This window comes from Protobothrops mucrosquamatus, unplaced genomic scaffold (genome assembly GCF_001527695.2).
Source record: "Protobothrops mucrosquamatus isolate PMUCROS unplaced genomic scaffold, P.Mucros_1.0 scaffold996, whole genome shotgun sequence".
Classification (NCBI taxonomy): Eukaryota; Metazoa; Chordata; class Lepidosauria; order Squamata; family Viperidae; genus Protobothrops; species Protobothrops mucrosquamatus.
In genome coordinates, this window is record NW_015387234.1 from 150,630 (window position 1) to 166,839 (window position 16,210).

Below are 16,210 nucleotides of genomic sequence, written 5' to 3' on the forward strand. Positions count from 1 at the left end.
AAAGTTCCTACGAACACCCCAAATTGCTTACACGTAACTCCAAGAAACCAACGCAACTGACGGTACAACAAAATCCCCCCAAACATATTTTCTTCGTTTTTTTGAACCGCAGCGTGCTGGTCAACTAGTCAGAATTATAATCTGGCCGGTAATCAACACTTCGCGGCTCCCGCTCCCTCTGTCGCCCAGACGCCAGCCCAAAGAAACCATCCATTGCTTCTTCGGCTGGCCGCACGGAGCGGGCGGGAAACTGAGTCAGACTGGCAGGGCGCCAGGGGAAGCCTCGCGGAGGTGGGTTGCTCAGAGGCCACGTTCATTTGGCGCCCGTTCGCCTCCATTATGTGCTAATTTAGCCCAGCGTTGCGCGACCCGACTTCTCCGACTTCCCTCAGGCCAGAAGTCAGCAGCCGTCCGCACCTCACGGCGCCGCCCCACTCCAGCTTAGCACCCGCCCTCGCCTTCTCAACCGTCTTCGTTCCTGCGCTCTCAGCCTAGCTTGTCCTTCGCCCAGCCCCGCCTCCTACCTCCTGCGCCTTACGCTTTTCCCCATTTGGGCCTGATCGGAGGGGAGGGGTGGAGAGAGGCGGACGGTAGTAAGGTAGGGTGTGTTTATTCGCCGGAGCGGGAGGGAGGGAGGGGGAAGAGAGGGCGGAGGCTGGGTCGTTGCTGTCGGGAGCGCCTGCCCTGTCATGGAGGAGCTGCGTTGGGAACGGGGCGCGGCGGCGGTGGCGGAGGCTTCGGTGTAAAGAAGCGGCGCGGAGGCTGCTTCGGGGAGCCGAGTCGACGCCGATCCTTCAACACGCCTCGGGAAGGTAGTTCGTTTCCCCGGCCAGGATCGTCTCCCTGCTCTGCTCGAGGCGGGGGAGGAAAGAGAGAACCCCGTCCGTAGTCTCCGCCCTGGCCTCGCTCTCGGGCGTCTAAGGAGCCCGTCCGCCCCACCGCCCGCCTGACTGTCGGGGATAGTAAAGGGGAGGGAAGCGGTTGAGCGGCGGCGGCGGCAGCGAAATCTCGAAGGCGGGCAAATGGAAAGTGAAACGGGACCGGCCGCCAGCCGGGGACTTCCCTGAAGCCGAGGGTGCCGGGATTTGCTTGTTCCTGCTGCCCTTCGCCACCCGAGGCTCCCCGAGGAAAGACGTGACAAAGGGCGTTCAGAGTCGCGTCGTGCCCGTAACGATTTTGCAGCTGCGGCGGCGGCGGCGGCGGGAGGGAGGGGGAAGAGGCATCCTAAGATAGGTTGAGGTCCTCGCATGTGGGTGTCGAATTTCGAGAAGGGAGGAATAAGATTAGATATTCGTGGTCGCTAAAATCGTTTAAAAGAGATAACAGGCAAAGCTGGCGGAAAGATACACTTCAGGTCTCCTCGAGGCTTGAGGGCGCGCTTCATGCTTTTGGGGGTGGAAGGAGATCTGTGACATTTGCAGGACAAAACTTCAATCCCAGGCACTAACATCATCCCTACTATTTTGTGACCAACCCAGTAGTTGCAGTCTAATGTGCCAATAGATGGTCAGAAGGGTTGTTCCCAGGATGGATTTCAGGGTTGGTCGAGCAAGATATTCGTGGGATTACTAGAATAATTTACAATTTAATTCCGATGGCAAAAACAGAGAGAAAATTGGGGATTTCAGCTGTGTTTTTTGGAAGGGGACTTCTGAGGAAGGAGGGTGTAAATAAGGGCCCGGGCATTGTTCTAAGTGTTTCACTTGGTAATTAAAAAAAGACCCATTTGAGCAATATATTCACTTATTTATTTGTAATTTTATATAGCTGCCCATCTCAAATGAGACTCCAGGCAGCGTAAACAAAACTACAAAACAATGAATAGTTACAAAATGGTATTATTAAAAGCTCTAAAATTATAAAAAAGTATAAAAGTAAAAGAAATATAAATATTGGATAAAGAGCAGGTATTAAAAACAGCGTAGCTGCTTCAATAGTTCACAAATCTAAAATATGTATTTTGTTCTAGGCTGCAAAATATAGCGCTTGCTTTGGAAGTCCCATGTTGAAAGTTGATGTAGTATACAACGGTAACACATCTGCCAAGGATAATTCACAGAATAATATCCAAATTTGTGGTCCCAGTGCACAGGCATCTTGCATTCATCTTGCTTCTGAAGAGGACAAGACTAAATGGATCTTAAGACAGCCGTATTCAATGCTGCTCGTGATGGCAAGTTGCGACTCCTCACCAAGTTACTGGCAAATAAAACTAAAGACGAGATGGCTTTGCTGATGTCAGAAAAAACAAATGGTGCCACCCCCCTCCTAATGGCAGCCCGATATGGGCATCTTGACATGGTGGAACACCTACTGGAACACTGCAGTGCTTCTATAGAAATTGGTGGTTCTGTGAACTTTGATGGTGAGACTATTGAAGGGGCACCACCGCTATGGGCGGCATCAGCAGCTGGTCATTTGAAAGTGGTTCAGTCTTTATTAAATCATGGAGCATCTGTCAACAATACCACTTTGACAAACTCAACACCTCTCAGAGCTGCCTGCTTTGATGGTCACCTAGAAATTGTAAAGTACCTTGTGGAACACAAAGCAGACTTGGAAGTGTCTAACCGTCACGGACATACATGTCTTATGATATCTTGCTACAAAGGACACAAAGAAATTGCTCAGTATTTACTTGAGAAAGGGGCAGATGTAAATAGAAAAAGTGTCAAAGGTGAGTTCAGTATCCATTTTTAAAAGGGCAACTGCTAAAAAAAACTCTCTTCAGAATATTCATCTTAGAGGTTCAAAGTGTGAGCAAACTAAGCCACATTTTGATTCGTTCTTCCAGTATTTACCTAGGCTTTAACAAGCTTTATCCTATAAATTATAGTTTTTTAACAAAATGTTATTTTGGGTATATTCTGCTGGTGCTGTATATATAATTAAGCCCACATGCATGCATATTTTGGAATAGTTTGGTGAGACATCTTTTTCTAAAAGCATTGTGTGGAACCTAAGGTTTTGGGGTTTTGGGAGGGGTCATGAATTTTATCACTACATACTAAATAGGAAAAGTAAATAAAAAGTTGTTTTTTTACAGATATTATTTATTTGAAAGTACAAACCTGCAAAATTATAGAAGGATTGCTATTGCCTTTTCCTGGGATTTTGTCACTTCCTTTGTAATCAACAGCCCTTGATTTCCTTGGTGGTTCTTATTCAAGTTCTAATGAGGCCCAGTTCTACATAACTTCAGAGCTCAGACAGACATAAGCCAGGTGCTGCCACCTGCTGAAATTTTTATGATAAGGAACTGAATGAAATTAGTCACTCTGTGATGGAATAAACAAAGGATGTGGTATTGGGATCACAACAGATCCCTTTGTGTTCTTCTTATGGTTCTCCCTAGGCTACTGAAACAATGTTCAAAGTGTTTCTCTAATTTATACTGTGATGGCAGCTGCCCTGCCTTGTCTTTTTGTTCTAGTTGTGAGCATGAGGTTATATTTTCATAACACCTTTTCCTCATTTTTAACATAGTTCCTGATTTAGTAAGTATGACCATTCTTCCAGCCAACTGTTTATTATAACTAGCCTGTCCCTGACTCAGGTACACTTGATTCTATCTTCCCATTTTAAAAAAATGTTATAATAACTCTGGCATTATAATAGCTTTCATTCTTCCAAAATTTGGCAGGGGTGAAATATATTTAATTTTTCATAAATAATACTCATTATATGCAATTAAATATTGAGTGACAGTAAAATTTTTATAAATCGAGTATGAATGGCTTGTTTTTGGGATGTCTATGATTATCTTGGTTATAAGCTCATAAAGTAATGTATTAACTTCTCATATAGAGTATGGCAATCTATATTAGTCTATCTCACAGATTAGAAGTTACAACATAGTTATTAAAAATCACTACACAATTTCTAAACACAATATTCAGTGCTCTGCTTTCTGTTGCTTAGTGAACTTCTAGTCCTGTCAGTTTTCACTGTGTTACTGAATGACTCATAATTGAAATATAAGTTCTGCTCTTAGAGCAGTGTATGATGAATTCTATTTTTATAACATGAAGAAGCTGTTACTGAACTTGGCAGCAGAGCCTAACCTCCTTTCCTTAAATTCTCAGCCTCATTTTAGTACATTATTTTTTAATTTTTTGTAAAGTATGTTGTAAGACAGATTCATACATAACCTGCATATCATACGAACTTTATGCCAAGATTTCTTATATATTATTACTTCATCATTCCATGACTAGGTAAAGAAATAAATGAAAAGAATAATTTAACAGATTTTTTTATGTTACTTACAAAGTAGGTTTTATGGTTTAAAATAAGCATTTGCTAAGCAATCTGCAGATACAATCCAGAATCGAAGGTGGCTTGTTTAGCAATTGACATTTTATTTTAAAATGTCAAACTTTGCTAAACTCAAAACAGATTTTGTTTTATTCCTCTTTGTAGGAAGAGAAGGTGCAGAAAGGAGAATATTTACTAGCAGTGCTTTTGCATGGAAACGTTTTATGTGTATATACATAATAAGTCATTGTTTAATGTTATGCACAAGCCAAGACTTTTCAATAGAATTTTCTCACTAATAAAGAACTTGATAATTTAAATAAGGTAAATGGGATCTTATAGGTCCTTGTATGGATGTTGTCCTCCAATCTTTGAAGCATGATCTGATAGTTTATAAGAGAGGAGACTTTCAGGAGGTGGATTGTTTCTGTATTGACTACAATTTATCTTTTACTTACGGGTGCATTACAAATAATTTTATCAGCAGTTGTCAGTTTGTCCATTATTCTGTTTAACAATGTGCTATTTATTAATTGCATTTCCCTATTATTTACACTTAAAGCAATATAAATGGAATGTGTATCATTTTCTCACTACAATAAAAATTCTATGTAATAGTTCAGGCTGAAAGATGGTGACTACCCAGTTACTTACTGAATTACATAGTTAAATTGGGACTTGAATCTTGGTACCAGCCAGCCAGCTAAACAATTTGATGGCCTTCATAACATTAGTTTTCAGTTTAAAATGTGTAAATAATTCAAGTTCTGAAAATCTGTAATTTACTAAAATTATTAACAGAAGCAACAACATAGAAATAAAAGTTATTGGTGCTTGGCAAATACTTATATAGATAGTGCTGGAGAACACTATCAATTCTATCAATTCTATCAATTCAAATGTTTTTTTTTAAGTTTAGGGAAACAAGTACCATCAAATTCAATAGGACATATGGATGCATATAAGCGTTGATAGTCTATCTCTATTTGCATCAAAAAATAGCAAAAATCTATAAACTTTGATAAAATCTAATAAAAACAATTAGTTTTTCTGATACCATCTGTTTCATTGTCAGGGAAGCTTTTCTAAATGGTTATCTGTAAAGAATATTTCTTTTCAAGCATACACTGTGATAGTAGAATATCATTTTCTGTAAGACTTCTATGCTTCTTGCTTTGAAAATCTTTCTGATAATAGTATGGAGAAATAAATCTGAGTAATATACTGCTGCAAAGCTATTTTAAAAATGCTAGGTGGGTGCATTTTTAATATTTGAGTTTTTAGAATTACTAAGCTCTCGATAACTGAGCGTGTGATTTTGCTGTGTCTATGAAAGAACAAGTTGCAGAATATTCTAGAGACAGACAGAAGAAATATGTTAATTCCCACTTTGTTATTTACATTTTTTTTCTCTTGGTATAATATATGCTGATTTGTATGTGATCCTAGAAGATAGAAACTAGTATAATACTTAAAATTCAAAGACTAATGAACATGTACAGGTAGTGCTCAACTTACAACAGTTTTTTTAGTGACCGTTTGAAGTTTCAATGCCACTGTCAAAAGTGACTAATCATTTTTCACACAACAGTTGCAGCAACGCCATGTTCACATGATCAAAATTCAGACACTTGGCAACTGAGTCATATTTATAACAGGTGCAGTGCCCCAGATCATGTGATCACCTTTTGTGATCTTCTAACAAGCAATATCAATGGAGAAGCCAGATTCACTAATATCAGATTCACTTAACAACTGTATTTCTAATTTAACAACTGCAGTGATTCACTTAACTGTGGCAAAAAAGGTCGTAAAATAGGGTAAAACTTAACTGTCTCGTTCAGCAACAGAAATTTTGGGCTCAATTGTTGTAAATCGTGGACTACCTATAATCAATAATTATACTGTATATCAGAGTATGGTTGAACCTTTGATGATAAACCCTATGGGCATTATAGTACTTTCAGCAACTATGTTTATAATGTTTTTAGCTTAAATAGTAAATTAAAGACATAGTTAAGAAAGAAACTGAAGTAAATATATAGCTATTTGAAATATATTTCAGTTGTTAAAATACAAAAATATTTCAGTGAATTTTAGGAGCCGGTGGTAATATTGCTGTGTAAAAGATCAATTTAAAAAGTTCAAAATATGATCTGTAAACAATTTCTTTTGTTGAATAGATAAAGAAATAGTTATATCATGTATTGTTTGTATAAATACATTAAGTATTCTTTCAAGATGAGGAAGGCCATTATGCATCGTACTTCTTTAATCCTTTTTTGTGGATTTATAAATAGTAAGCTCTTTATAGTTGTGTCTAAGTAAAGTATAAGGATAAGTAAATGTTTTCAAGAGGGGTAATTTTTTTATATTTCATATTTCTAGATTGTGAATCCAGCTATAACAAATAGGATAATCTGGCAAACTGACCTAATGCCATAAACTGGGTCAGATAACTTACAGTCTTCAAAGTTCACCCTGGGATTGTTGTGATTGACAAAAAATAACTACATTTCTCCCTGTTTTAAAGTAGGAAAAGATATGAAAGCTGTAGTACAAAACTTAAGTTATGGGTTTTTAAAAAACAACTTATCTTTGTTATTTAACCCAATCCCATCCACATATGTGACATAGCCCATCGATTATAAGAGGAAATGTTTATTAGAGTAGCAAAAACTGGGTGTCTGATAGCATCTTTTCTGACTAGCAAATTTTATTAAAAAATTTAAACTTTCTTGAGCTGCAACTCGCTTCTTCAGATGTATAAGTAGCTAGATTGATGTAGGATTTAAAGTGGAGTGAAATAGGGGAGAGGTGTATTTAGGTTGGGTATGCAGATTATATGTGAGACAAATTATTAAGTACTTTATCAACTAATAACCGTAATGTATAAAAATCCACTGTGTTTGTTGATCCATATGTTTGTTGAGATTTTCTGAGATTGCCTGGAGTGTTTTGATGTATGTGAATTTGGGAATTTCTTGGTCAATTGTATTGTTAGTCTTATTTTTCCAAAACAGTCACTTTGTGGTCTGCCCTAGGAAGCTTAAAATGTTTGGATATTATTTTATTCTTGTTTTAAGTTCTGATGTCAAACTTTTGTCCATTAATTCTTTTGCACAAAGTTTCTCCGATTTGTCATACTTAGAATCCACAGGGGCATTGCTGTAATATATGTCTTACTACATTAGAGGAAGAATATGTGAAGATAGTTCTAATCTTTTATATGTATTTGTTGGGACTTGTAATGGTGCTGTTGACGTAGAAGTAGGGGCAAATTAGACATCTGGGATTGTTGCAAGCGCTAGTTCTCACGTTGGCATCTTGTCCTATTGTTTCTTGTTGCTTGTGAGAATCTGTTTCAGGTTGTCTATATGAAAGTATGGACTGGCCATCCAGTGTCTGAGAAAATGCATTGTAATTGTCTGGTATGGGCTGTAGCTTGTTAATAATGTACTTGAGTGGTTTGAGCTGTAGTTGTAGGTGTTCTGTTGATTAATGGTCTCTTCTGTTTTGTTGTTGTTTCTTTTAATTGGCCATCTCTTTGTTGATTTGTCTATTGATCTCGCTATATAAGTGGTTCAGCCTCCTGAATGCTGGTTTAATTCCATTAGTTGAGTTTTCTCTCAAATGAGTATCCATGGCAATCTGTAGGTTTCCTATTTAATGTGATGCTTTTGTGTCCATTGTATAATGATATTAAATTGACATTGGAGAAATAGATTATTCTGTGGATAGGTTTAGGCCAAGGTTGATGGTGACATGGAAGTTCTTAAAGCCATAATAGAATTTGGAGAAAGATTAATTTCTATCAGTTCAGATGAGGAGAATTAAAAGGAGGGGATTCATGGAGTAAGTTAAAATATTGTTCTAGATCAGCCATGAAAATGTTGTCATATTGAGAACTGTGCATATAGTGTGCCACTGATGTGCAGGTACATGCCAAAAGTGAAATAGTTATAGATAAATACAAAATCACATAGTCTGGTGGTAAGGTGTGCACTTGGACATTAGTGATGATATTTTTGATAGCTTGGAGTCTATGTTTATGAGGGATTATAGTGTATAGTACTTCAATATCCCTGATGAGTTAAATGGTTTTGTTAGAGAGATTTTGCTTATGGAATTCAATTTTCTTAGGAAGTCTGTGGTGTCTCCTGTGTAGCTGGGAATGCTGGTGGCATAAAATCTGAATACAAAATCCATGAAACCAGATATTCCATCCTGTGCTTAAGACAACACAGAGGTGATCTGGTTTGTGTATTTTGGGAAATAGATAGAAGATGATTGGTTAGAATTCCTGGGGTTTCCCTGTAGATATGTTCTCATATGTCCTTAGGAAATTCTTTCATCAGATTGCACAGTTTTCTTATATGTTATTGTGGAATCTGAGGAGAGAAGTTGGTAAAATATGGTTTTGGCAATTTCCAGGTTTAACTGATATCAAACTTTAGATGTCTATATCTTTTTTAAAGGTGCTCTGCTTGTATTAGTATATTCTTAACTTTAACTGCTCCATATAATGCTCCCTGCTAGCTTACAAAGATCTCTCCCTCCCTCCCCAAATAAGCATACACTTTTGTAAACCAATGTACTTCATTTTTCTTTCGGCTGTATTACAAAAAACTGTTTTGCAGAAAGCTTTCCAGTACTATATTGTTGGTCCATTTTGAAACATCACAGTAGCTCATTTCAGTGATAGGATAAAATACTTTTAAATGTCAGCATAATTTTAGAATGTATATACTAAGACAGTTGGGTAGTAAAGCAGTAGGAAAGCAAAGCAACATTTTGAATCAACTTTTCTGTCTTGCAGTCTTCTGTTTATATTGAACTACATATGTAGTATATATACACACTTCATTTTGGAATAATAAATAATAACACTTCATTTTGGAATAATAAATATAAATATATTTATTGTATATATAACATTCAGAGTGTTCCTGCAGGAAATAGTGGAACTTAGTCAAGAATTTAGTGAGAATTTGCAGTTTAGATAGCTACTTGATCTAATTCAAACATGTACCTAAATTTACTATAGTTGGCAAATTGGTAAGGCTGCCTATGAAATCAATTTGTTTATACTATTTTGATATTTGAAATAATTCACTGATACTTCCTATCCTTAGGTTAACACTGCAGTTCAGTTTCACTATTTAAAATAGTAGATACATTTATTAAAAACAAATTATATTTGGCTATTAGTATTGAATACATGATTAAATACCTGATTTGATTTAAATGTTTCATCAGAAAATATCTTAGCATTTTGAATTGCCAAGATGAGCACCATTTGTTAATAATTTATGTTTATTTATTTATGTTCTGCCTTTTCTCCAAGATTTCATCTCTGCATAAGGTTCTCATTTTGTTTTGTTTTTTTTCCCCCACAACAACCATGTGAGGTTGGCTTGGTGGAGAAAGAGTGGTTAATCCAAAATCCATTCAGCAAGTTTCCAGTTATAGCCCAATGTTATAACCAATATGCTCCCCTGATTTTTGAAGAACCTAGTCCATCATGTGGGAGGAGCCATAGAGATGACCTTGGAGAAACCATCAAGACTATAACATATGCAGAAACATGTGTTAAGCCCAGGGGGATAAGAGAATATTAGAAAAAGACTCAGATGGCTCCTCCATCTCCCAGTCATGTAAGAGGAAGGAAGGCAACATTCTGTTGCATTATTCTATCTCTGTAATGTATAGCTCTAGTTTTTCTATGGAGCTGTTTCCTGATTTGATCTAGGCTAGGCATGTCAAACCCGTGATGTCATGCAACGTATTGGGACTTTTTCCCCATTGCCGGCAATGGGTTGGGCACAGTTTCAGTGTGATGCATCCGGCCCATGAGCCAGCAGTTTGACGTGCCTGATCTAGGTTGTCAGCTTGAGGCTGACATCATATGAATTGTAGGCTAGGGATGCTAACACAACAATAAAAAGAAACTAGTCTTTATGTTTTTCTTTTTTATTTGGATAACTATTTTACTATTCTGCAGTTACCAGTTGAGGGAGAGAGAAAGCCCTTCCTATATGATCCTGTCATTATTCCAATGCTCTTCTCTTTTATCTAAAGGCCTGAATATTGGTTAGAAGGACGAACATATAGAATGGTATTTCTTTTATCTCTTTAAACAGTCAGAATACAGTAAGAATGTCTGCTGAAAGGTTGCAGGAAGATTGTAAAAAAAAATCACTTAGCTTTTTGAGTTGGCAAATTTTAAGATATATACATATGCAATACTAATTGTTTTTCTTATTTTTCTATGATTCGACAGTCTTTTTTGATATGGTGTTGATATAATTATACTACCCTTGGATGCTTGTTTATTTGCATATCTACTTAGGTTATGAAATACCATTTCAGCAGTTAGAATTAGATAATGTATTTGATATTTAATCAGCATTTTCCTTTTATTAGATACTTATAATAGATGTAGTCTTGCTCTGAAGATTATAGTAAAATTCATTATCATTGCTTTCTCTTTTCTAATAGGAAATACAGCATTGCATGACTGTGCAGAATCCGGTAGCCTGGAAATCATGAAGATGCTTCTGAAGTATTGTGCGAAGATGGAAAAAGATGGTTATGGAATGACTCCCCTTCTCTCTGCAAGTGTTACAGGCCACACAAACATAGTTGACTTTTTGACTCAGCATGTTGAGACAAGCAAAACAGAATGCATCAATGCCCTGGAACTCTTAGGAGCCACATTTGTGGACAAAAAGAGAGACTTGCTTGGTGCTTTGAAGTACTGGAAAAGAGCTATGGATATGAGGTACAGCGATAGGACTAATGTTCTCAACAAACCTATACCTCAGACATTAATTATGGCCTATGATTATGCCAAGGAAGTGAACAATGCTGAAGAGTTAGAGAACCTAATTGCAGACCCTGATGAGATGAGAATGCAGGCATTGCTAATTAGAGAACGTATTCTTGGCCCTTCTCACCCAGATACATCCTACTATATTCGGTACAGGGGTGCTGTCTATGCAGATTCTGGAAACTTCAAACGATGTATCAATCTCTGGAAATATGCTTTGGACATGCAGCAGAGTAATTTGGACCCTCTGAGCCCTATGACTGCCAGCAGTCTTTTATCATTTGCTGAACTCTTTTCATTCATGTTACAGGACAGGGCAAAAGGTCTACTGGGCACAACAGTTACCTTTGATGATCTTATGGGCATACTGTGCAAAAGTGTCCTTGAAATAGAACGTGCTATCAAACAGACTCAGTGTCCACCTGACCAAATACAGCTCAACAAAGCTCTTTCCATCATTTTGCATTTAATTTGCTTATTGGAAAAAGTTCCTTGTAGTACTGAACAAGATCATTTTAAGAAACAGACTATATATCAATTTCTTAAGTTGCATCCTAGGGGAAAAAATAACTTTAGCCCACTCCACTTGGCTGTTGATAAGAACACAACTTGTGTGGGGCGCTACCCAGTTTGTAAATTTCCTTCTTTGCAAGTCACAGCTATATTAGTGGAATGTGGTGCTGATGTAAATGCTAGAGACTCTGATGACAACAGCCCTTTGCACATATCTGCACTGAACAACCATCCTGACATTATGAATCTTCTTATCAAGTCAGGTGCACATTTTGATGCAACAAACTTACACAAACAGACTGCTATTGACTTGCTGGATGAAAAAGAGATGGCAAAGAACTTGATCCAGCCAATCAACCATACTACATTGCAGTGTCTTGCTGCCCGTGTCATTGTGAATCATTGCATAAATTACCAAGGGCACATCCCGGAAAAACTTGAGAAATTTGTTTTGCTACATAGATGATAGCCTCACAATAGACTTTTGGAGCTGGGAGCATGAGTTAGTAACATAGTTATGATATGCCAGCGACACATCATTGTTCATTCAGCTTGGTCTATCTTGATAATTGACTAAATCATTAGAAATGGATCTGCCGAATTGGTTACCCAGTATTTAAAAGAAACATATCATATAATATATTTTGTGGATTATTTAGAAATGTAACACTATATTTGGACTCACTAAAATTGCCAGCCAAAGGCTTGTCTATTCTGGTTTAGTTTGCCTGTTGGTTGTTTAGGACTGAATTGAATAATTTTGTGATGTTGTCTTATTCTTACTAGTGTGTGAATCTTCTATAGTTGGGAAATCATTTTTTTCGTTCCTGCTTGAGCATTTCTACTTTTTTCTAATGAGTTCATTGCTGAACTGTACAAGTTGTAAAGACTTGTTGACATTTGCAATTACCATAAGTGCTTTTATCCTCTCTATGCACTGGCTTCAATATGACTGTTTTTGTGTTGGCATATTTCTATGCACCACTTGGCTAGTTCCAGCTCTGATACTGTGTTCTTGCAGTTGGTTAGAACTTTCTTGGGAACATGCCGTTTACAGCCTGACAGTTTTTGAAAACGTCGTCAGCTGTATAAACTTTAATTTGACTTTTTGCCCCTAGCTGTTTCTGCAGTTGCTTTCTATAGATTTTTTACAGAGTTTTGTGCTGAATTTGGAGTAAAATGTGCTCATGTTGGCAAACCCACATTAAATTAAGAGTAAAAGTTATTTAATAAGTCTTGTTGCAAGCAGAGAGAAGTAATGTATTGCTATCTTCTCCTCTGCCCATTTTTTTTTTTTTGCTGGGGCTGACTATGCGACTAGGCATAGAAATTTTTATTTTGAATTTAATCTGATTTTTTTTTTATAAATTTGGCAAGAATAACTAGATCAGACAGTCTGAGATTACTATTTAAAACACGTAACCACAAAAGAAACTAAAGCATGTTGGCATGATGCTTGTCAGATCTAGCCTTCAGTTAGTACAATTAATAATACGGTTGTAAACAGAAGAATCTGTAGAATCTCCCTTCTTCATTTTAAAATAACTCCTATGGATAATGTGCATGCATTTTATTCTATAATACCTTAGCCATATTTATGGAAACATCAGAGGTCCTACATAGCCTCCACTGAAAGCTGTCTATTTTTTTAACACTTGCACAACAGCTTAGCTATTACAGCAGTAAGGGCTTTTTAGACTTGATAAGGAAACCATAAGTAAAGACTACAAATGAGATTAAGATTCAGGTAATTAATATAATTCAGCACTTTATTGTTGATTCATAATGAAACTTATAATGGCATATTAGACCTGCAACTGTCTTAAATAAAATGGTTCTCAAGAAAATAAAATGTTCTTTTTCCTTGAGTGGAATACAATGTGAATTCCTATTTTATATCTAACATGTGGTGTCTTGTGTTTTATTAATTTGATATCTGATGATAATACTACTACTAATGCCTTTTCAACTCAAAATGCAACGCATAAGTTACTCTATATTTGTAGATGATCCAGGAAAAATTCAGAATCAGTTTAATGCATCAACAGTGACATAAATCAGTTGCAAGATTTTAAAAAATATAGTAGTATTGTCTTCTCTTGATTATTTGAATGTGACATGCACAGGGTGGCTGTTCATTTAAATTATCGCACAGGTCCTTTTTTCCATGTTTAAATTGATATTAGAAAATATAATATAGTATATGTAGCTGAGTTCAATAGTAGCTTTATGAAAACAAAAGAGGCAATATCTCAACTTGCATTTCTTCTCTATTTTTGTATCCTATGGAAAGAAGATGAATATAATTTAAATAAATCATGTTTTATATTTTGCCTGCATTTGGAAAAAGTGTTAAGAGGAATTAATACGCTAGGATTAAACTATTAATCCTTTTTATCTAATAGGATAAATTATCTAAGATATGATTGTAATAAAATGTGATTTATTTAAAAAATGAAAATAGAAATTTGACATACAATAGGATAGTAAAAGAAATAATATCAGTTCATTGAATATTTACTTTAGCTTATTTTCAATTTATTATCGTATAGACATATATCAGAATTGGACTATTTATGAAAGTGCATAACCTTTGCATGCTAAGAAAAAGATGAGAAACTTATACAGATATTTGTTATATGCATTTTTTGCCAGATCTGGAAAATAACACAATTCTGTTCATGAGCATGCGTTGTCAATATCAAGCAAAATATATGGTGTTTAGCAGAAGATTTTAGCTGGTTATATTGTTAACAATAGTTAAACAAGGACTCTATAAAGCTTTAATGAGTGCTTTCCTTGGCTATCATTCAGTCAAAGCATCTCTTTGAAGTACCTCGGAGAAAAGAAGTGGCACCTTTTTCCATTTTTCAATTTCTACAATGGAAAATTCCTAACTGCTGTAAAAATATAAACATTAGTTTTATACTGTATATTAGAGAGCCAGATTGGTCTAGTGGTTAAGGCATCAGGCTGGAAAGCAAGCGACTATGAGTTCAAGTCCCATCTTAGCCATAAAAGCCAATTGGATGATTTGTCTAATTACTCTCAATCCAACCCAGCTCACAAGGCTGCTCTGGGGAAGAGGAAGGTATGTTGGATATGTTCACTGGCTTATTTGTAAAAATAATAAAGGTGGAATACAAATTAAATAAGTCCTATGTATGGACTGCAAAGTTCTGTAGAAAGTATCTGGTCACTTTAAGTATATTCAAATAATAATATTTAATTCAGGTCTGGGGCTAACCATGGATAAGTAAGATTCTAGTGGTCCTTGAGAGACTGATGATATGGCAAACTGGTCAGGTGCAATTTGTTGCTAACCAACATTTGATCAGTATCCTAGCTATCTAGGTATCTGAGGCTGTTTTCATCCAGATGTTTTTGGTATGACTTCTATGTTCAAGTTTTAAATATCCTTCTTCATCTTCTAAAATTTTCTAAAAGTATTTTCAGTCTAATTTGAGTGAGGATTTTCAGAATTCTCAGGCAATATGCTTCATGGAATTTTACTCCAATTGTGATTTTAGTGTAACACCTCAGATGGCTGCTAGAACTATTCCCACTAGTTTTCATCCCCTTAGGCAGAATTGCCATTAATTAGTATTGTCAGTTGCCAAGTCGTGATAGGCAACAGGAGATCTGAGTAATGGGAAAGTAGAATCACTGGATTTATGCATCATACTAAACTTGGTTTGCTCAAGTACTATTTTTTCAATAAACCACAGTGACTAAATTCACACAGTAAATTAAAATCATACTTTATGAATCTTCATGACTGGATTCATAAAGTAGATTATCTGTAAATCAAGCCAAAGTGGACCCTTATGGTTTTATGCTGCTTCAATCCTTCCAACCAAGTTTACATAGTAAACCTGATGTTTTGCTGTCAAAGATTCCATCAATTTCCATTAGACCTACTGAGAGGGGAATATTCCGGGTGCTGAGTGCAAACCTGTTGGGTCTCAAGAGGAAAGCTTGTTTTGCCATGACCCCTGCCTTCTAGAACAGGGGTCTCCAAACTCAGCATGGCTGATGAAATCTGGAAGACCACAAGTCTTCCAAGTTTGGAGACCCTTGTTCTGGAACATCACTTCTCACATAAAAAATTAGACTTGTCCTGACTCTCCTACTGGTCTTCTGCAAGGTACTGGAAACCTAGCTTTGCTGTTTAATTGGGGGCCCTGATAGCATGAATGAGCCCATGTCATGGCTTGTTTGTTGAGAGTCTTCTCAGCTGTTATTTTAATATTTTTGTTGTTTTTAACTAGTTGGTTTTGTCATTTTTAATTTTGTTTTATAGATAATAGACTCATTTTAATAGAGACAGACTGATACTGTATATGAGATGGGCCACCTATAAATTTACTAAATAAATACTTATATCAGTGGTCTCCAACCCCCTTGCCGTGGCCAGTTAGGAACCGGGCCGTGAGCTGGTGGCATGCGGCGAGTCTGCAGGGGTCTGGGCAGGGGCAGGAGAGTGGCAGGGTGGAAGCCGGCTTGCTCAATGCAAAGGTTCTTCAGCGGCTGCGCTTGCAACTGGCTTGCAACATTATTATTATTATTATTATTATTAATTGCATTTATATCCCGCCCTTCTCCTTT

The 16,210-nt window shown here is 36.8% G+C and overlaps 1 protein-coding gene across 1 annotated transcript; it reads left to right on the forward strand.

Annotated features, from left to right (window-relative positions):
* Positions 1-652: 652 nt before the first annotated feature.
* FEM1C (fem-1 homolog C) lies at positions 653-13,909 on the forward strand. Its single transcript, XM_015819836.1, has 3 exons — positions 653-812; positions 1,970-2,677; positions 10,759-13,909. The coding sequence occupies exons 2-3, from the start codon at positions 2,134-2,136 to the stop codon at positions 12,066-12,068; spliced, it is 1,854 nt and encodes a 617-aa protein (XP_015675322.1). The 5' UTR covers positions 653-812; positions 1,970-2,133; the 3' UTR covers positions 12,069-13,909.
* The last annotated feature ends 2,301 nt before the right edge of the window (positions 13,910-16,210 follow it).